The following is a 22,986-nucleotide window of genomic DNA, read 5'->3' on the forward strand; positions in this document are numbered from 1 at the left end:
GTTACTGCTTTGGAGGTGTTTGGGCTACCCTACATTGCAGAAAAGGTAAAAATCTTATTTTTATGACTTTAGAATGCTGAAGGTGTCCTCGTTGAGTTTTATTACAGCCTAGAGAGAGTTTTAAAACGATTTTATCATCATCAATAAATAGATAATTCATTAAACTTTCTACAAGGAGAACATTATTGAGATATTGTATAGAACTTTAAATAATTTGTGTAATAAAACCTTTTATTCCATATAATATTAAAAAATCCGATTTTATTTGTTTGACATTTAGTTTTTGTATCTGTACTAGTGCCGGTTGGATAGAGACGTACCTATTTGGTGTTTCGACATATCGATGACTTTTGCTCGAAAAAATTTGTTTTGTTACATGGCATCCCTAAATTTTTATTACGCGATTTCATCATCTCTTTGGCTTAATCCCATTCACGTGGGGTCGGTACTCAAGGGTTTTTATATCTTAAGATTATGTCTTTATTTTACGGCATTTAATTCGCCAACAAGGAAAAGTCATATTTTTCTTTCAAATGAAGTAATATTATTTCTATATCGATGAAAATGTTATTTTTAAATTTATTTCTTAAATCAGTTTTAGACTATACAGATTTATTTTATCACACACATATAAAAATGTTATTTGAAACAGCATTTAATTCATTGCCACCCTCCTATTATCGATATTATCAACATACGTTCACCAGTACGGCCAGCCCTAGGTAGCATTATAAAATTATGGCAGTGTACTGAGTGGTTGGTTAGAAATTACCGATTTCATATAAATTAGGATTCGTACGTTTTTGTTGTATTAAATTTTTTTCGTTTAATGTACGCGGTCCCATTTTTGGGTCATTAAATATATTTGCTTCATTTGATGTCCATACATCATACTTTCGCTGAAAATTTGGTTTTCTTCGGAGCTGGCCTGGATTATTGACGTTTCATGTGCCTGTATAAAATAAGCTTCCGAATGCTGTTTGTTTCGGTGTACGCACTGATTGTAGGTTGTGGGCGTGCGGTTTGATTTTATAAGTATACCAGAGAAATATAGGATATTGTGGAAAGTGCAATATTGTGATACATTTATTTCGTTAATATGTGGTACGAATTGGCACTGATGTGGCAAACCGGATCGCATCAAGGTGGAGAAAACGTGACGCTTTTATAAGGTCAGTATCTGTTTTCTTTTCTAGTTATTTAGATTTAGAATTTAGACTTACATTATGTGTAGGAATCGATAACTTTTACGTTAAGTAATCTTAAGTACCTATATTTAAATTATTATCAAAGTGTCCCTACATATATAGTACATAATATACCTGGTATTTTTATGAATAACCAGTCGCATCTGTTTATAATTATATTCAAAAAAGTAATTATAGTAATGTTTAAAAGTTACAATTTTTTTAAATTAATAGTGATGAAAAAATTTATTAATTTTATGCCTATATTTGTCGGTACAAATATTATAAAACGGAAAGATTTTTATTTTTGCCTGATATAAGTCAGGACTTGAGTTATAATTATTTCCCTTTTTAACTATTAAGTTAAAGGTTAAAATATTTTGTCTAATTAAAAGTTTATAATTACAATATTCAGAGGTAATAAACATTAAAAAATTCCAAGTAAATGACAATGGGTTTACAGTTCACACAAACTTTCACATGTTGTTTGTAAAATGTCAATGAATGGTGGTTTGTTTATCTTCTATAAATTTTCTATATTTCAATGTTCTGTCATCATTTTATCTTTGAAATTATTTGTTTTTATTGATTATGACACAATACTGTACACATGGTATTTCTATGCCTAATTAGCTATTACCTATAATTTCATGCTTATGTTAGATGAATTTTTAATAAACCCGAATAAGATTACTCTCTTCTACTTGTATGATTTTTTTTCTCTTTTAATTAGATAAATTCATAATTATAATGTAATTGAATACACTTGCAATGTATTTTGGAAACATTTAATGCAGATTAAAATATCTAATAATGTTTTTAATGTGATAATACAGTGAAATTTTTATTTGGTCCTCTTGTGAAAAAAAAGGAAAAGAATCAACTAAAATATTCACATAGGTTTAGTTTGATTATCTCTACAATTAATAAAATTGCAGTTTTTAAACAGTTTTTCAGTAAATATTATATCACATATTGAAATAAACAAATATCTCTTCATATAGAAGACAGCTATTTTACTATTTTAGATTTTAATAGGAAATGGTGTAAAATTAGGAAAATCATAATAATTTTAACTTATAAGTGGTTCATGGATGTTGCACACAACCATGTTACTCAGAACGGCAATCAAATTAGTAAGAAATTTGGAAATGGATGCATTCACATGTAACTGCTAGTTATGAGATAAAGGTGACTTAAATTATTATTTAATATACATAGCTAAAGATAAGGTTATATATGTGAAATATTCTAAATATATTTTTGTATTTACGAATCACTATAAAAGGTGAGTATTTAAATTGAAGGATTAATAATGTATAGGTTTTCAATTCAGACCTCCAATAGGAAGTACTGTATAATAAAAAAAATTACTTATAGTTTTTTTTAAATTTAAAATACATATTCATGTACAGATAAAGCAATAATAAGCTTGTAACTGTTTGCAAGATATTTGTTACTGCAATCATAATTCATTTTACGTTACTTTAAATTCAAGTAAAAATTTAACTACCATTGGTTTCTGATTGGTCATTATGTTGGACTAAACACAGATAACAATATGTTTTAAATGCAGATTTTGGTCTCGGAAACTCACTGTAATTTTATGTAAACTTTTTTTTCGTCATTGTTAAAATAGATGATTACGTGTCGGACCATCAGTAGTTCCTTCGCTCACCGTCGAGGGCGGTTGTGACGTGTCCAAGTGGAAAGGAGTCGCCCCTTAGCCCACCCTATATTGAGCACCCTTCGCTCCGTTTACAATGACTGCCGTACAAACTGCGACGCGCTCATAACTAGCTCTCAAGCTAATGTTCCTGCAGCATACACATACATGCAGGAAATGTTCCAATTAATATATCTAAAACTCGGGAATGATGCTGCCTCATTTCTTGTATAACACGAGTTGCAATAAAAAAAAACTGACACATATTTTACACCGATTTAAGTAGAAATAGTTACAACAATGTTAACTATACAACGTAATATGGTTTCTTACCTTTATTTATAATAGTTTATTTTGTTTTTTTTGTTCATCAAAATGAAGTCAATGATATCGTGCATTAGCAAAAGTCCTATTCAATTAAACTTCAAAATAACGAGGTTAATGATATTGTTCATAATAATAATAGGTCTAGGGTTAGTGCTTTTTTATTGAAGGGTCCTTTTGCACACCCTTTACGAATGCCAAATCATTTATATGGCTTCCCTTACTAATTGTTTTCCTAAGTGGAAATATTACGGAGCTACGGTGCCATTGGTGTCGTAATCAAATCAACATCGCAGAAAAAAAAATTACGCTTGATTAATCGTGAGGTGACACAATGAAGGTCGGTGCCCATATTACTGTATTTTGTAAATGCCTAGTATCAGTTATAAGTTATACTAGTACTTTTTTAATTATTCTAGTTAAATCCAAAATATTCAAGATGTTAATAAGATGTCATGCGATTTGTAGTTAAACTTCACACATTTTAAATCTAAGTTTGTACGTAAAGTGAAAATGAACACATTCCGTGCCTACCGAAATAAAAGCGGGGCGTTGTACTTACGTGAATTCTTTGAATGAACGACGTGGTTCATGATGAACACACAAATTAGACTGTGAGATGTTGCTTTTATGTTGCCTATGTTATGGGAAGAGATTATTTGTGAAAAAGAAGGTTAAAAAATATTACGTTATTCATTTCTTTTTTTAATTCTAATACGGCAACTTTGTTTGGTATACTATATTGTTGTGAGAGTCACGGTTTCAAGTAATTACAAATTTACGACTTATAGTTCTTACTTGCCTCGCAGTAGGCGGCGTAAAAAAATAATGTTAGGTAACAAGAATGAGAAAAAAATGTTTTCTCTGTAACGTAGTTTATTTTTCTTGGTTATTCTCGTTTTGTGTTAATTGGTATTGGTTTAAAGGTAAAAGTTGAAATATAGATATCACTCGGTCACCTTTTGGCTATAAGTTAAGGTACAATACTTGACATATAGATGACATGGGGTCACAAAACATTGACCTTTAAGGAAAGCGATTTTTAAGGCATGATATGTTGATCACAAAATATTTTTTTTTAATTTTTTTGTACTAAAACTACTAACATCGATTGTGTTATCAGAAGTTTTTTTTTAAATTTAGACTAGAGTCAAGGTTACTTGTTCAGTGTTAATACGTATATTAAGATGGTACAATATTATGGGACTTTAATTCTTGTTAGATGTACGGCGATAGAGACAAAAATCTTCCCTCATTATTCATTAGCTTCACATAAAGTGTTTGCATCTCTTTAAAAACCGCCTCAACAGCGAACAAAGATACACTTGTTTTAATTGTATCGTCGAAAAATAGGGGAAGGTCGTTTCTTTGCGTCAGAAAAGATATAGTTTGAAATTAATATATTATAGATTTCGATTCAGAAGAGTTAAGCCATTGTATGTCTAATATAATGAGCAATTATCTGTTGACCGTTTGTTCTTTATTCTACATGGAAAATAGATGACAAAAGACGAGATGAATTCAGTAAATATGCATAGAAATATATTTTGCAGTGGAGATAATTGGCTTCCGATAGCAAAATAGCTCGCACTGGGATTGTGAAAGTTGCTTGTGCAAGTTTGCGAAAATAGCTGGCAACTTCATGCATGACTTACTGATAGAAATATCGATTGTAGGTCAGGTCGGGGAAAATTACCTCGTCATCCGTACATGCATTATTACCATAATACTGTTTGTGTGCAAAAAATTGTGAAAAACAACAACAACGTTAATAAAAATTGTTCACAAACGGGTGATATTTATGAGGTTCTCGGTAAACATTCGATCATTTAAATGCGTCAACAACAAGGACACAAAAACATGAAAAAAATCTATCGTCAACTTTGTCGATTTCTCCAAGATTTTACTCTGACCTTGTTTGTATTTTTTGATTTATAAAAAAACACTGGATTCGTAATTACAGCTGTCTTCTGTTCTTTGTTTAGCTAAAAACACTTTACTAATAGTATCAGATAAAGTCGAATGGCTTTTCAAGCTATTCAGTGTCGGCCTATGCCACAGGCATTTCCGTAAATAAATTAACCACTAACTCGTACTTAAGATGTAACAAGTTCTTTGGTATCGTGTTTAGTTTGACAAAGTGATGATATTTAAAAAGAAAATATTTAAGAAGTCTTTAAGCTTTGGAAACTAAAGGCAATGACTTCGGGGCTTACTAGACGAAAGCACCCGTACCGTGAAAGGAACTACACCCGAAGCGATATAAGCTCATCTCGTGCATTACAAAAACAAACGTTTGTGAATCCCCCCTGAATATCCTGAAGGAACGCATATGATAGTTTTTTTAACAGTGGTATGTATTATATGGAGACACGTCAATAACATCGTTTGTGTGTTGACTATGTGTAATAATTTACATTCAAATTTATTTTGTCACACATTAGTTTAATTTTTTAATAGTTGGTAGAGTCAAAATTTTTCTTTTTTTATGAGGTCGAGTGATGGTTGGCGTTGTTGTAATCCGACGCTTTTTACAGATGGGAGAAGGCGCGCGGCGAGCGGGCGGGCGCGCGGCGTCGGGTGACACGCGTTGCGCCGCGAACTGCGGCCTGCCACTTGTTCAGTACGTATTAACTTGTGTTGCTCTACTCTACCCACACACTCTTAACCTATAAATACTCATTTACCCCGACTACCTGTATTTACACACCTTTATAACCACATCCTGATGTACGTCTTCCTGCGTGAAGATAAACTTACGACCAAAAGTCATCATATTATCTTCAAATACAAAGTAAGTCATTGAAAAAAAATATGGTATTCGGAACAAAATAAACAATAATACTACGAAATTATAAATTTATTATTGTATAGTATTAATTTAGGTAGGATAAATAATGTAATCTAATCTAAGTCCATGGGCCATTCGGTTAGCACTCTTCGGGGTAGCCATCGTTATCGACACAGTAGTGCACATCTCCGACGTTCTGGTTCCTTCGATAGTTGCCGTTAGCCAGGCACACTTCTGTCACGGTCATGCCACGCTCCGGGAAGTACATAATGGTGTCTCTGGCACAATCTGTAGATAGCAAAACATTAATACATACTCGTATTTTTCCATCAACTTACATTATTTATATCCCTCCTAACGAATTAAAGATTCCAAGAAAGATAACAAAATACATTACAGACTCCATTTGGCTGTTACCTAACGACGCTGTGTACGCAAAACAAAGCCTTCAAAATTAATTAAGCATAAAATGTTATACAAGAGGTACACACGCGTGACACATTCAAACCGTAAGTTTTCACTGTCGTACGATCTATTTAGAAATAAATTGTCATTGCACGCATTCTATTTATAGCGACAACTATATGTTATGAATGTTGGATACGTTTTGTACAGGTATTTAGGTAGTGGAAACTTACCAATAGACACTCAAATACGTCACTAATCCGATCGATAGTTCTTCCGTGCTTAAGCGTTCACCGTAAATACTTATAAGATTTCTACAGCAGTTATATGTGGGATCTTAGAGTAGGTAACAAAATTTAATAGTCTAATAACCCTCTTTACTAAGATTATAAAAACCACTAGATGACAGGTGTTAAACTTATTTTGAATATGAAAACTTTGAAGAACAGAAGTTTAATTTTTTCTCGGAGTAATGTTAGTGTAACAGACATCTAGTAAAAGTTAAGAAAGCGTAGACTAAAGGTGTAAAAACACGTCAAATAGTCATTGATTTTCACGTGTTGGTGATTGTATCGCCACTTTCATGCGAGTTGCTTTATCTTCGATATGCTAGTCCGGCGATTTCGAACTGTGAAAGCCTTCGCATACTGGTGTGGAATACAACGGTACAATTGGTAAAATTATTATGTAATAAATAAGTGAAGACAATAATTAAAAGTAAAAAGTATGGCTTGATTAGGTGCTTTCTTCCGCAGACTTTATTTCTAATCAGTATACTTTTAATATTACAAACAAGAAATACCCCTAAAACTCATTAGAAAACCAAAGCGGAAGCGCAATCTACGATTGATCATAAATCAATCGTTTATACATTAAGCTATCAACGTTAAAGATAGGAAAATACATTCGTTTCGTTACAAATGAAAAATGAAACAAGGATATTGATATCAATTTTCATAGGAAACAACGTAACAAAAACATATAATATTTACCGTGGGTTACCGAGACTAAAATATCCGTAAAAACATATCGTCATCACTGTCAATCAGGGATTTTAGTCTTAGAAACCTACGATTAATGCTTCATAATATAACACGATTTATTAATATAGACCAAGTGAGGTATTGCCAATTTTGGAGTTCGACTCAGCATGTGGTACCGATATATTATCGACGAGGCAGCAGTGGCAAAATAGTGTTTGAAACTGGGAGATCTTAGCCTTACGACCAATTAACCCGGTTATATCATAATGGAAGTATCGAATTAAAATCTGTATTGTTTTAATAGAGCTAAAGACTTAAATGGCGCGAGATACTCTGGAAGTAGTTATTAGATTTAATTAATCCCTTTTGCTTTTTACAATAATTAATTAAAGATTAACTATTTTTTTTTATTATTGACGACAAATAGCGTGCGTCACAGAATTTCGCTGCTAGTATTCTATGATAATTATAAAATGGATAAATATTTAGTTAATCACAACACATTTTTTTATTCTCAAACCATTAGCAAACAGGCCATGATAATGTATTAATTTTTTTGTAGTACTTTTCCCGAGTAAAACATAACCTTAATATGTGTAATTAAGAAGCTGTATATTAATGGTTTTAAGCATTAAGGTTAACTTTAGGTTCATTTTACATTTGTGTTCGTTTGCTGATGTCTTTCAAATGAACATATGTACTTATTGATTGAAATAATTATGGTAATAAAAGTTGCAACTTGTTAATATACGAATCAATATCCGTTCTGATTGGTTAGACAAAATGCATTAGCTTCGAAGAGATTCCATAACGAAGTTCAAAAATGTATAGAACTATCGTGCGGCAATCATGTGACTTCAGTTGATGTCAGTTCTATACATTTTTGATGTTCGGTATGGAATCTATGTCGGGAATTAAATTAAGTTTTTCATAATCGTCGACGTCCAATACCCATTGTTTTCGAAGCAAAAAACATGACTTTTTCTTGCGTTCTATGCAAAGTCAGTATTGTGCTGTCGATATTGACTATGTACGTGAATCGCGATCGCTCTTGAATTCGGTAAGAGTTTCGATTGGCGACATTCTCTTGACATTCCATTAGTGGTGCGGTTTGGAATGAATGGAATCAGGTACTGTGTATGTCGGTAATGGGGTCACGGTCGGCGACCGGTCGCGCTGCGTATGCGCGCTAACGGTATTCGTGTTCTTCTGTTTATCTCACCAGAATTGCAAATTATTCCCAAAGAAACAAGTTTATCCTTAAAAAGTACTACTTTAAGACGACTTAGTGCATTGTACTCATTATTTTAATTTACAAGATTATGGTATTTTCCTTCTTTTGGTGCAATCCCCTAACGAAGGTTGGCGATATGGCAATTGGAGTTTCCGACACAGTCGCGTGTAAACTCGCAGTTTTACCATTCTTATTAAGTAAGAAACATCCACAGTCAAGGCTTACGCGTTGTGGATGTTTTTCAAGCTCTAGATTAGAATTTCAACAGATGCAAATGTTTGTTTACGGATCTGTGGGGTGTTTTTTGTGCTCGCAAAGTTTTTTGATGTTATTGCAGGTATATTATCAAGGGATAATATTATTAAACGAGTTGGATATTTTACTTTGTATTGAAATACATAATGCTAACTGTCTTAAATCCTCGGTGATGGATTAATATAGCTGGTAGGTATTTTAACGCGTCAGTAACGCAATCCAGATTACGTAGGGTAATCCAATTCTTGGTTCAAGTAATTCCAATTACTACGGTGCTTTGTAGCTTTGGCTTAGATACTCATTATTACCAACTTGGTAGCAAAAAGTACTAAAAGTGATTTTCAGTAGATTCCTGAATGTGAATATCGAAACATTGTATGGATGGATGGTTTCTTTGGGCAAAGTATCTTAAATTTGCCCAAGTAATTAAAAAGTAATTTGCCTGAATTTTTCTTTAATTTATGATTTATGATTAGTGGCGGTATTGTTGTTGCATCGTGGAGAAGCAATATAAAAGTCTTTTTTTGCAATTCGGGTTAACTTAATTAGGTGTAAAAATTTTGGAAATTCCAAAACTGCATTACTTTAGCTCTTATATGGCTATAAAATTAATTAACTTTTAATTTTTTTTTTCGAAAATGATTTTAACAGGAATTCGTTCTACTTTTTTAATTCTCGAGATGCAATTCTCGAGGCGGGAACGGTACAATAGTCTGCATACTTGACGCGAAATGCCTGATCGACTTTTTGATGTCGTGATTAATGACATTATAAATGGCCAATTAACTTTTTGGATTAAATGAAAAATTTATTCGGAGCAATAATTATAACTTATCATTGCATGACGAGTAGTTTTAAAATGTTTTTTTTATTTTCTAATAAGCTTTCGCCCGAGACTCCGTTCGCGTAGAATTAAAAAACAACTTAAGTACGTGTTCTTTCAGGTTATGTTCTACATCTAAACCGAATTTTAGCGAGATTCATGCAGCCGTTCTGGAGATACCTTCCTAAACATCCGTCCATCCAAACATTCGTATTTATAATATTAATGAGATAATAAGAATAGTATCTACTTAAATTGTCACTGTTTCATTGAATTATTGTGGCCTTGCCTGTATATTATTGTAAACGAAGTACTGCTATCAATTGTTGCCGTGATTCAAAAGGTTATTGGTTTATACTGGCTTACCTTAATTGGGTTAAATCACGTAGTTGTTTATAAATTAATGGTACAGATTAATCAGGTAAAAAGTACTGAATCAAACGTATTTTGTCCACATTTAGTTTTGTCTATTTTATGCTTATTTTATGTCTCAGTCTTCTTATTGTTCAGTACGTAAAGTAGTTCGTTAACAGATTTTCTTATACAAACTGTTTCAATAAACATCTCTGAAGTATTTTGTCTTTTTCTGCTTGTAACTTCATAGATAAAGTATAATTTTACACTTACTGCAATTCATTCCGGTCATTTCGCTTGATACCGTCTGCCATGATCCAAGAATCTCACCTTGGCGGTCAGTACAATATGCACTGAAAAATACAAATATGAATATAGATTACATATTGGATGTAAATCAAAAGAAGACTTCCCGAATTCAAAAAAAAGTCCCTAAAAAAAATTGAAAGAAAAGACTTCCCGAATAAAATCAAATGATAAACCCCTCCCACTTTTCTGTATCTTCATCTTGCTTGTCCATCGATTTTACCTACACATTGTTAGATCGAAGTGTTTTTGGTACACTTTCACATCCATTTTACTCAAGCAAATTATCATTTTATACTTCTTTTACTTTTGACGGCCATGAAAGGTTTACCTATTTAAGTATTATTATGTAAATTCCCATCATTAGGTATTTGTTTTTTGTTGGATTGAAATAAGACAAAATTTTCTCACGATTGTTCTACTCGGAAGTTGTGGTTGTTGACGTTGAGATTTTATCCAAGATTTTTTTACATACGGTACAAGACCTATACTAAGACACATTATTTGGTTTTCAATTATTACAATTTCAAAGAGAATGAGCAAAATGACATTATTAAATATAATAGTTCATCCTACTCATATGTGGTGATTAGTGAATAGAAATTCTCTGTTCGCTTTTCTCTTTAAAAAGCCAGTCTAAAATCTATTTTTTTTATTATAGTATTTACTTACATGCCATTTCTGATCTGATAAGCTCCATAGCTACCGTCGTAGTCGCAGAACGTGATAGGATTTCCTAAGAAATTTGTACCATGCTCAGATTGCTCTTTGTATATCATATTTAATGCTTGAACAATACTTTCACACTTCCGAAGATACTGTTCGCCGATCACACCAGTACTATCTGTAATGGTAATTGACCGTGGGTTTCTACGACCAAAATCTCTGTATAAAACATATCGTCATCGCTGTCATTGTTTTTGACAAAATAGAGACAACATTATGTATTATCGGAGATTTTGATTTCAGAAAGTGAAAAAGGTTATGCAGCAAATAAATTATAAATGTAGCTTTTATAGAGTTAATTTAGATTTAAGAGATAATATTACGATGACTTTAGTTGTGCGATGTCATGCGATTACACTGAAGTTTTGTATTTGAACAAGTGCAATGCAGTTGGAGGTCTTTGTTCGTTGTTCATTATAAGTCTGATTCACTTCCTTTTGTGCAATTTATTAAGCTATAGCCTTAATAACTCTTGCCTTAATTATTTACAACAAGATTATGGTAGTGGAATGTATTTTGATTTAATGTGAAAACTTTTTACACTATATATCACGGTCTCCTTAACAATAAGGATAATATTTAGGGTGCGACCGTGTTTATTCACGGTTTCAAATCTGACATAAAATTAGCCTAAACTATCTCTAAGGATGTTATTATTCTTATCCATTAAAACTATACTAGTAAAACTTTACGTTTACACACAGCAAGGCAGATGTTTCATATCCTCTTCAGGTACGGGTTGTACAATTGGCTGGCCGGTCTTTGGTTCAGCGCACCAGCACATGCCGTCGTCGCATTGCAGCCGCTCGTAATCGCCGGTTGGTGTACAGTGCAAGCTGACCACACTCCTACCCGAATCCTCCAGTTCCTTCCTACGACGGCTGCAAGCTGTAATTATACTATCCTGTTTGATTTCTACACTTCCTTTACCTTTAACCTCATAAACGGAATTACATGTATTGGTAATTCCGATGCGATTTCACCATCATATTAAATTTGCCTTGTTCTAATTATCGTTGTACTCGAATTCACCCTAGTTTAATATTACCTTATGTTAGTAAAATGAAGCATAATGTTTGGTCGCGAACTCGTGTCACGTTAGCAGGTAATGTAATACAAAACCATTTTGTATTGCGCTTACGTGGTTAGTAGGAGGAAGTTGGGAAGGTAAAAATTTTAAAATTACGTAATTATAATATGAACATTGTTTATATTAACTTATTTGAATATAATTTGCTTTAACTAATAAGATAAAGCAACATATGAGTGTGAGTATAGACAGACTCAAATTTTTATGAAGATGGTATAAATAACATGTAATAATTATCATATGTCAATTCGAGCTTATTAGCCTTATAAAATATTAGAATTATATGAACATCCGTTGCAGAAGCTTTAAGGGTAAAATCAGAAAGATAAAAAGAATTAAACTTATCTTAAATATCACAAATTAATATTTTACCGACACTTATTCCTATGAAACATGCAATGAAACAAATTATATTGTTTGTATAAAGAGTATTAGTAACGTACCGCAAGTCATTTCACTCGCATCGATCCTCCACATTTGTCCAAATATTCTGGTCCCGTTTTGGTCCGAGCAGAAACATCTGTGTATAAAGTAAATGTGTAATGTAAACAAGATACCGACTGGTGCACTGCGGTGTAACACTGAGACGGTTAACTATGCATTTAGTCTCTATTACCTGGTGCTCGAGACTTTGTGACCATAGAGAATTTCAAAAGTACTCTCCTACGTAGTAACTGATTGTCTCTGACTAAAATTTCAAATCTTTGGACCCAGTTTAGGTTGAGCGTTGATCATACATCAGTTAGTCAGTGTCCCCTTTAATATATTGTACATATAACGCATCTTTAGAATATTCTTTTGGTCATACTTTTGTTGTAAACTTGAACAATTTAAATTCCATTCTTAGGAAATCATCTTATTGTTTGTGAATACTGATTTAGAGAGACGTAAACCTTTGTTGTACGTATGCATACGAATCATATGAGTCTATTGTCTCTAAATTCAACAGACACTAAAGGACAAATGTAAAATAATACTTTTATATAACTTAGTGTTCACGATTTAACCCATGTTTTCTAATGCATATATTTGCAATAGATAAATTATTAACTCGTTATAAAAATGTTTTGCTTAGAGGTGGTTAACGGATTCGTATTGGTAACCCACCTTCCGTTGAATAAATCGCCCTTGCACTGTACCGGTGCATAGCGTCCGTCCGGCAGACAGGCTGCTGGCGGCTTGCACAACGTATCCGCCTCGGGCCCTGTTGCAAAACATGTTAATACGTCAACCGAAATCTTTGGAAATTTGGTTTCTTTGTGTAGAAGTTCATAAATAACTGTTTAAACATTCGAAACTCGAAGATAATTTTAAAATACTTGAATAAAACAAATAAAATAAACCCTCTTATGCGATCAATTATTTGCATTAGATGTATGTAAATTGTTAATCTTCAAATAATTTGGCTGAACGAAAAATGTTAGTATTTTTTTAAGAAACAGTTTACCACTTGAGGTGCTACACTTTATAGCAAAGAATCCTTATATGGAGGTGACGTTACGTCTCTATTAAATGCTGACACAATAAAACTTATATTCAATATCGAAATCAGCGAAACAAAATTGTATTTATTACAATCCGCTGTTACTAAAGTCTCCACACCGTCAGTTCTACGGCCTTTGTTACCACTAAAGCGTAAAAATCTAAATGAGTCTTGTTTATTTTTAGACTTGTGTAGAAGTGTCGACCCCGCATAGAGTGTAGATGTATTATGGTGTGTCCCAAATTAGTTCGTACCGGGCTGGCCTGGCGAGGGCGGCTGGCAACTGGGGCAGCAGCCGAATATACTGCTGTTGGGCTGCAGTACCTGGTTGCCGAAGCATGCGTCTGCGCTCAAGTCGGTCACGCACACCTGCGCCACCTCACAACGCTGACCTTCCACACAGAGCACGGACACACATAAAACTGACACGAACAAACACACAAACCGCCCCATTCTGCGCATCACACTCAAATTGCCAACAATAAAACTGTTATAAATGTAACAATTATTACTTATTATTGAAATTTTTATCATTCACTCCATTTATAATCTTATCGTATTTCGCTTTATGTGTTTGCGTTTGTTTAAATTCGGTAGATTGTTTTGATACGAGGTTCGTTTTTGTGTAGTATCTTTTATACGGTAATGAATATCGTGTGTTGAAAATAAATTAATTTTTTTTTTTTGTGACAGCATTTGATCTATCCATGGATTTGCTAATTATAACGATATAATTAATTGAGTTCATATAGTTTTCCAAGAAAACTTATGTAGCCATAGTTCGTGCGTCGTGTATGAGTAAGTCGTTATCAGCGCTATCGCTATCTCAAGTTAAATTACACGGCGAGCTATCCCGCTGCCGCGGCGCCGCCACCGCCGCACCGGCCGCGCGCTAGTGTTTGCTGCGAGCGCGCGCCGCGCCGCTTGCTTTCCTAGCGCTTATCTAATTATATCATTTTTTCACACCGAAACCGCGGTCTACTTTCTCATGTATCGCCGAGTGTCATGTGTATCCTGGATATCTTTATGTACTTTGAACAATTCGTTTTCCAGGTTGGATTGAAGCGGCCGTAACCGGCCAGTATGGAGGAGTGTAAGAAGAGAGTGCATGGTACTAAAGTTTCGAAAATTGCAAATATATTTCAAGGAATGCCGTCGAGGGATGACGAAGACTTGCGTGGCGCCGATGTGACGGTCGTGCGCACCGAGAGTCACTTGGCCAGATTCAATAACGCGCGAGCGTTATTCGAGAAGTTGGGTGAAGAGAATCGCGGCTTCCGAATCGAGAAATCACCTTCCGCGGCAGCAAGCTTCGCGGGCACGCGCGGCGGACATCCGCCGGTGCCCACGCGATCGCGCTCCAGCTCCGCAGGATCCGTTAGTCCGCAGAGGGCCAGCGTCACCCCAACTAACGTTCTTGCGCCCGCGCTAAACGGAGACAGACTCGCCAATGGTGCCGGGCAACCGCCGCCAAAGCCCGTCAAACCAAGCGTTTTGCCTAAACCTGAGAAACCCGATAGACGATTTAACAAGGAGCTCATCGAAAAACAGAGGAATTGGACGGCACATTTCAATAAGCAGCGGCCGGCGAGGTACGAACATGAGCAAAGGCCTGACCAAAAATTCGGTCCCGGACAAGTTGACAGAAAATCGCCAGAAATCGCCGAGAGGTATGTGGTCCCATCCCGAGTGTATTCACCTCCGTTGTCGCCCGGCGCCACCGACTCGCAAGCAGAGCGTCCTACGACTCTTCCTTCATCCTTAGTTACTCGTGGTGCACACGTTGCGAAATCTCCTAGTCCTGTAAAAACGATTGGTTCCGTGTCACCATTGCCAAGATCGAGTAATACACTATCTCCCACCGCAAGAACTTCACCAACGTTCAAGGTAGAACGAGTTTCTCCAAGCAAAGATGGTGCACAAAATATTGGAATCAACGAAAGATTATGTGCCGGTAATCGATCGCCCGTAGTTAGTGACATAGACAGTGATACGGCTGAATCGGAAGCGGCTAATAACAACTGCGTGCAATATCCAAATGTGGCACCGAAGCCCGTCGAAAGAATATTATCCGCCCAGACTTCTCCCGTTTCACATTCCATATCAGATCCGTTAGCCAAAAGGCCACCTCCTTCACCTCCTATGCGAATGCCAAGATCTCCTCCACCTCCCATACCTCAAGAGAAAATCACACCTCCTCGTGACACCATTCCTTCTGAAGCTTTCATTGAAGACAGAGGTATTGCTTTTCCCGATATTATCGACGATTTGCGAGTACAACCCGTACCTCCGAGAAACCGAAGATCTCCTTCTAAATCTCCCGTACCCCGTCCCGCATACAACGATAGCTCCGCCCCCACCTCTCCTCTAAGACGAAGCGCAGATATATGCGATAACGCCCGAAGATCACCCTCCAAGAGCGGAGATTCGGAAGATGAAAATTACATTGGTTTACAATACGGATACGATTCTAATGAGAAGGGGAAGAGTAAACGACGGTCATCAACACCCGAGTCGCCGGCAAGCGCCCTACCGGAAGACGATGCGTCCCGGTCGCCGCTGACGTCGCCCGCAGCATCCCCGGTGCATGGCGTCCCTGTCACGCCGCTACTAGCGTCCCCAACACATTGTAAGTTTTTTTTAGTTTTTTCATATACAAGTTTATTATACAAAAACGCTTATCTTTTTTACTAGACGATATGATAACATTTATCGTATAAAAATATTTACATTAGACATAGTGCTATATTGTTAACGTTTTGTAAAAACGCGTTCGTTTGCAGACGTGTGTCGGTCGTGAAAACTTAATTGTTATTAGGTGCGAGAACTTGTCTTATAAAAGCTTCAATTCAGGTCAAATACAAATTCAACGATTAAGTGTTCGCATTAACCTTTTAATAAACGAGATAAACCACAAGTGCAAACAGTTAAACGTAAACATTTTTTCTTTATTGTAAATGAGAAGTCGTATCTGTGTTTTTAGTTTATCTTAGTTACAATTGCGAACCAGAATAATATAAAAATTTTGCAAAAAATGTTTTAAAATACGAATATTCTTATTGTTATCGTCCGCTTTAGAAAGATAAGAGGAAGTAAAAACATTAAATGACTGTAAGCAAAAGTTTTTTGGTACTGGCACAGTGGGCAGTAAATTACCCTAAGCAGTGTATCGGTGGGCGGCGATTGACGTACTTTTGGCGGTCTCGTGGTCCACGGGTTCAATGTAATATTGAGGAAGTCAAGGTATTTGAGTCGGCGCGAGAGTTGCGACTCGATCCCGATTTAGATGGTCGGGCGCCGCCGCCGCCGCGACTTCGCCGCGACGCAGTGCCCCGGCCGCCGTCGCCGCGCGCGCCCCGTAGCCCCGCACCATACAATTACTGGCACAGCGTCTCTACCATTGTAAATGACTATTTAACTCGCGTCTTACTTCACCAAATTGTGCATTAGTACGTACGATTTGCTAAAACTCTAGAAGTGTTTATGATACGTTAGCTTTTATTATATTCACGGTCTCGGTGTTTATCCATCTGCGAGATATAGTGAATTTAGACTGAGCTTCATAAATGTGACGCGTGAATGTGCTGTTTTTGTTTCGGACTTCTCAGTACGTGTTTTGATTATAGCGCGGCATGTTGGGTGCGAGAAACTAACTTGCAAGATTGTTATCGGTTACGTTTTGATCGTTCATAGAATTTAGTCTTAATTGACAGCTGGTCGAGTTCGCAAGTCGTTCATCGAACTGTTTAAAGAGATCTATTAATTAACTGTTATCTCGTCGTGCGTAACTTTGAAGTGAATAGCCGACAATATTAAATAGGTACTCCGTAGTTAAAGGTCTACAATTTGTTATAAATTATTCGAAAACAAATTTTATGTCAACCAAATATTGGCAAGCGGCTAATCTGCTAGTGTTTACTTACAAAGCGCTGCGCAGCAACAGATTATAAATCGCCACCGGACATTATTTCTGCGAGAAACGATTATCCCTTCATACGTAGAAAGCGGTTACAACACAGGCCAAACATAATTTTATCGTTAGAAGCTTAAGTGTGTTTTTGGAACATTGCTGCGGTAAAGAAGTGACCGAAGACAGTGAGCCGAGTGTTAGAAGGCGATTTCCGGTGTCGGTGCAAATAGGAGCGTATGTGTGAGTCGTTTCATTGGCATTGCGATAAGAGGAAGGAGACAGGTCGCGTGGAGCTGAAGTTGCGCGTGAGCGTGCGGGCAGCGGTTGCGAACGAGGGCGCGGCGAGATGCGGCTGTGATGCGCGCGCTCGCCCGCCGCACACAATGCGCCTCTGCGGCTGTTGCATCGGTTAGTTATGCACATGCATTGTTTATGCACACCGCGATGTCCTCATCATTCATTCAATATATCCCCCACTTCTAAACTAATACATCCATTGTCTCGTGTTGCGATAGTGACCCAATCGTTTGCGTGTTATATGATTAAAGGGTGAACGCACCCGTCTTCATTTTTTTAATAAGTATTGTGTACCTATACAATTTGGCGATTACGCTGTGAAGTGTATTAGGTCAAAACATTGACAATTAAGAAAAAAATGTTGTTTAACAAGTGAAATTGGATGTGGCTTAGTATAAAATAAGAAAATGTGGTGGCAGACATGCAGCTGGATGACTCGTTCAGTCGTTATTCCATTTCTAGAATTGTACCAACTCTTGCTGCGATGTGCACGAAGTATGTACGTTATATTTAATATAAAAGATATGTATTAACATGTTTCTATAATTTTTGCTTCCAAGTAAACACAATAAATACATTTTAAAGACGGTACAAAATTTATAACACTAATCCAAACTACGAGAGCATTTCAGTCAAATTAAAGCATGTGTTAGATTTTCTCTACGATTATAAAAGTGTTTAGTAGCCTGTCAGGTCCATAGAAAAAATTAAATCAACATGTTTGGACGGAGAGCTTAACAAATTTAAAAAAAAGATAATTCTTAAGTTCTTAAGATTGATTAATAGGTTGATGGTTACCTTTATTTTTTTTATTTACTGTACATGTAAAGACGTAATTTGTACAAACGTTTCGCGACAATAATTTAACTTAAATCAAGTTGGCAAGTAATATACGTACTTGTTAATATTGTTAACAGCTTGAGAAGTAAGCTTACTTGTATTAGAAAGTACGTGAAAGTAAAACAGACGCCCATTGTAGTGACTGCATGTTTGGTTACGTATGAATAGCTTTTATGTTAGGTCAAATTCTAGGTGCATTTAAAAGTAATCAGTTCTTTGGAGACAAATAGACATAGGATATAATGTACTATAGTATATATCGTTATCGTTTAAACCGGTATTTGCCATTTTTTTTTTATTTCTACAAAAAACGTCGATAAAGCTGATAAAGTTGTCACTTTACCATTGAAAGTTGGCAAGTTATATTTTAAAGTTGTAAATAAAGTTATGTATAAATTAATTTCAATAACTCGTAACCATTTTATTGAAGTTATCTGTTCGTTCTGGGTCATAAAATTTAGTGCGTGGGGAGATCCACTCTCCAAGGTTGTTTCAATGTTTTTGACAAACAACCGTATATGGAAAGTTGATCAATTAGGGTTGTTCTGGCAATTTTACTGCCATGTCGATTGTTTACAACCTAAATATACAAAATCTGTATTATTATGCAGTAGTTGTATACTCCTTTGTAAATATAGTGTTAACTGAAATTACTGTAATTAAGAAGTTTTGTAACATCTGTTATTTAATATAACTTAGTTAATTGCCTTAATTATAATTCAATCTATGATATTCTTTAAAGCAATCATTATAGTGGACTCATGGTTACACATATTTTGTTCTCATTTTCAATTCATTTACATTTTGACTGACTTTTTATTAAAAGCAAACTAATCGTGATAGTATTTTTCAATGTCAAATTGTTGCTCAATATTCAAGTACCAATTGCAACAGTTTAACAAATAAAAGAAATAACCTTACTTAATTGTGTCCATACAACATGAATGCTTAATTTAACTATAGGAACCGAAACTGTCCCTAGCTAAGAAGTGTTGAACTTTTTATAGTTATACAAATATAATGTTTAATAGCATCTTGTGACAGCGAGAGGCAAACTAAAGTGGAATGAATGTGGATGAGTGTTAATTAGTAAATTGGAACAGGCGTCTTCTGTCCCGCCACGCGACGTAACAAATTGGGAGCCATTGTCTCCATCTTAAACAAGACGATATTGTAACTATAAATTTGAAATAAATTTCAGGCGTTAAACATATTTATATTGCTAATAAACCAAATAGGATTTTCTAATGATTATCAATTGTTATTATATTGAAATATTTAAAAATAACTTTTCTAATGCAATTTGTTGTTATAGTAAAACGTATAAAATAATTTGAATACAGTGAAGTCTCGTTCGTTATTTTTATTCTAAATGCGTTTTGTTTATACACGGGGCCACGTGAGAACTCGGCAAACACCTGCGGTCGCCAGCCTCGGCTAAAATAGTACCAACCCAATTTCAAATTGCCTCCATTCACCTACTCTCAGAGGTAGAGGTATCGATAAAAATATTCTCTTTCGGTTTTGTTACGATTCAGTTGAAAACATTTTTTTTGTTAACAGCCTACTACAGCATTAACCCTTAAATGGACAATGTTGTTTTTAAACAACATACTAAACATCACAGATAAAATTATCTTTATTTTATTTTTTTGTTAATTTTGACAACTAGTTCTTATTTCTGAACGAATTTTGTACTTTTTTTAATGTTGGCACTATCCAATATTTTTATGCATTAAAAATAAATGATTACACAAATATATTTTTTTAAAACGTAAAAAAAAATCGTCCATTTAAGGGTTAAGTAGGATAGCTAAGTATAGATTTAGTGTAATCTACACTGAGAGTAGCAGTTACAATGTGTACGTGCATGTTCCAGCGGGCGGAGGTCGCAAGTCGTCGGAGGATGGTGTGCGGCGTGCTTCGAGCGTGTCCGACGAGGGCGGGTTCAACGAGCCCTCGCCCGACGTCGCGGCGCTGCGGCCCGCGGAGCGCGCCCGCTCTGACCCCGACACGCTCTCCGTACTGCAGCAGGTACCACTTTCGACAAGCTATTGCAATGTTCGAATGATTCTCAGTCGATTGACTGGGGAAGTACTAAAGTATCTTTTCGCACAAAATTTTGCCATAAAGTTTTATATCTTGACGTTACCAGCTGGTAATTAAAATGTCGAAGACCCTAACTTAATTGTAACACAATTTCTTAAAATCTTTATATTTCTTCAAATCTTCTGATAGGTCAGGGTAATTAAATAACAGCCAGTGATCTTCCTTGTTTGTCATCTGTAATACTAAAAAACGAATGGTACTTTCATTCATGTTAAGGATTCTGGTGTGGTGGTAAGCGAGGCGAGCCAGGGCTCCATCGAGGTGCTCGACAAGTCGACCACCAGTCAATGGAGCGTGTCGGAGGCGGAGGCGCCCTCCAGCGATGCGGCGCAAGCTCACGACACTGACGACAAACAGCCCGACAGTATGACGCCAGATGAGGCTGAAATACTACTAAGTTCCAGGTTAGAAAACATATCTATACTAATTTATGAAAAGGATATTACTCCACTCCCTTGTAAGAAAGTTGTCTAAGCGAAAACTGAGAATTATAGTATCAATGTTTCCAGCCAAGTAATTAGGAGTAACTGCAATCTGCCATATAAACATGCGTTAGAGTCCGTGGAGAGCGAATTATATAAAGTTTTCCCAGGTTTTTAATGTCATGTTGAGTTTACTTGATAATGTATTTCAAATGCTTGGAAATGTAACGTGCAAAATAGACTAGGCATTGTAGTTCTAAATTTATAATTAACATCTTTAATGCTCAGAGTATGACACTAACAGTTTTGATATTGAATTGTGTTAATAACATTAAAATAATAAATATTAAGTTAGTCATGACTGAATTTGTACTTCTCTTCTATTTCATTTATCCTTCTTTTGCTGGCAAAATTATTTACAATTTTAATCTGGCTTTGTCTTTTATTACAATTTTTATTCTAAATTTAATTTATTATCTTACCTTTTTTATTAGTGTATTATTCAAATATTTTAATTTAGCACGCTATTTCTTTTCTTCTGCCCTTTCTAAATATATAACGTTATTCTGTAATTTCCTTTGTATTTGAGTCTTTATGCTTGTTATGAAAATTAAATGTCGTATTTTTTACCATTTGCATGCTGCCTGTGCGCACAACGCTTCATTCTTGCCCGATCACATTTGCAGCATTCTGGAGAAAAAACTTAGGTAAGACCGCTTTATACGTAGTTTTAGATTTTGTAGATTAAATTAGTTGTAGACGATGTGTAGATCTAATTTATGTAAACGCAATTTATTTTACTAAAGGTAGATCGTGCATGCCTGTTATTGGGTTCCGCAAATATTTTTTTCCTATTACAAATTATTGTATTTGAGTTCGCTTAATCGTACGTAGTACGTAAACATCTATCTATTTTATGTTAATTTTATAAGCCTTATTGTCTTTAGTTCTGCGTTTCGTTATAAGAGATGCTAGTTCTAGAATCCGGATTCCGCTTTAATAGAAGCTTTAACTGTAACATAATGTTTGTATTGCACAGACAAGAGGGCCTGCTGTCGGACGAGCAGGCGCAGGAGATCGTCGCCATGCTGTCGCCGCACGCCCCGCACGCGCCCCACACGTCACACACCCCACACTCCGCGCACGCCCCACACGCCCCGCACGCCCCGCACGCCTCGCTCGCAAACAACGAAAACGGCGTCTCGCTCAACGACAGCTACCAGTCCGTGCTCTCGTATGAGAGGTGAGAATGTCACTCTACACATAGCGAACACATGAACAATACTTTCATAATCAGCTCACTATACGTCCCCACTGAAGGTCTCGGAGCCTACCTTAAGTTGGGGGTGACTAGGCCATAGTCGCTGGCCCTGTGGGGGTTGGTTGACTACACACATATCTTTGAATATCTTCACAGATATGCCCAGGTTCCATCACGATGTTTTTCTTCATCGTAAGAAGTCGACTGACGTAAAAACATTTTTAAACACTAGTCTTAGTAGAAAGGACAATGTGAATTTTTTTTTGGTCTGCATATTTACTTCGATAATGGAAATTACGTCAAAACTATTTTTAAAAGATTATGTTTCAATGACAATGTGTTTTATTTATTCAGCATGCAGTCAGTGGATGAAAGCTACGAGTTTGTGTCACTTGAAGCGGACAATGGCACAGCGTCCAGTGACCGTCGCCATGACGACGAGCAGGACAGCGAGAGAGTGGAACAAGTCGAGCAGGTGGAACAGGCCCAACAACAGGAACATGTTCCGCGCCCGGAACAT

The 22,986-nt window shown here is 35.8% G+C and overlaps 2 protein-coding genes across 2 annotated transcripts in view; one reads left to right on the forward strand and one right to left on the reverse strand.

The window, feature by feature from the left end:
• Window positions 1–737: 737 nt before the first annotated feature.
• Window positions 738–22,986, forward strand: part of LOC106120954 (uncharacterized) — a gene marked incomplete at its 3' end in the record, with an annotated part of 25,413 nt that continues 3,164 nt past the window's right edge. Inside the window, exons 1-8 of the mRNA XM_013316424.1 lie at window positions 738–1,172; window positions 5,715–5,800; window positions 14,681–16,256; window positions 20,554–20,708; window positions 21,000–21,187; window positions 21,892–21,912; window positions 22,245–22,448; window positions 22,821–22,985. Of these exons, the coding sequence (XP_013171878.1) occupies window positions 14,711–16,256; window positions 20,554–20,708; window positions 21,000–21,187; window positions 21,892–21,912; window positions 22,245–22,448; window positions 22,821–22,985 (2,279 nt within the window). The remainder of the gene's footprint in view (window positions 1,173–5,714; window positions 5,801–14,680; window positions 16,257–20,553; window positions 20,709–20,999; window positions 21,188–21,891; window positions 21,913–22,244; window positions 22,449–22,820; window position 22,986) is intronic.
• LOC106121222 (uncharacterized) lies at window positions 6,023–14,168 on the reverse strand. Its single transcript, XM_013316764.1, has 7 exons — window positions 13,882–14,168; window positions 13,252–13,348; window positions 12,588–12,664; window positions 11,757–11,942; window positions 11,001–11,172; window positions 10,296–10,375; window positions 6,023–6,256 (listed from the first exon to the last, which is right to left on the reverse strand). Exons 1-7 carry the CDS (start codon window positions 14,159–14,161, stop codon window positions 6,108–6,110), a joined length of 1,041 nt encoding a protein of 346 aa, XP_013172218.1. The 5' UTR covers window positions 14,162–14,168; the 3' UTR covers window positions 6,023–6,107.

Source organism: Papilio xuthus, unplaced genomic scaffold (genome assembly GCF_000836235.2).
Source record: "Papilio xuthus unplaced genomic scaffold, Pxut_1.1 DF826945.1, whole genome shotgun sequence".
NCBI classification, from domain to species: domain Eukaryota; kingdom Metazoa; phylum Arthropoda; class Insecta; order Lepidoptera; family Papilionidae; genus Papilio; species Papilio xuthus.

Coding starts and splice junctions, on each gene's coding strand:
- LOC106121222 (XM_013316764.1), bottom strand. CDS start 14,161: ATGATAAAAATTTCAATAATAAGTAATAATTGTTACATTTATAACAGT. Junction 13,349..13,881: donor GCCCTCGCCAGGCCAGCCCG/GTACGAACTAAT, acceptor GTTTTGCAACAG/GGCCCGAGGCGGATACGTTG. Junction 6,257..10,295: donor AATGACCGGAATGAATTGCA/GTAAGTGTAAAA, acceptor TGCTATCTACAG/ATTGTGCCAGAGACACCATT.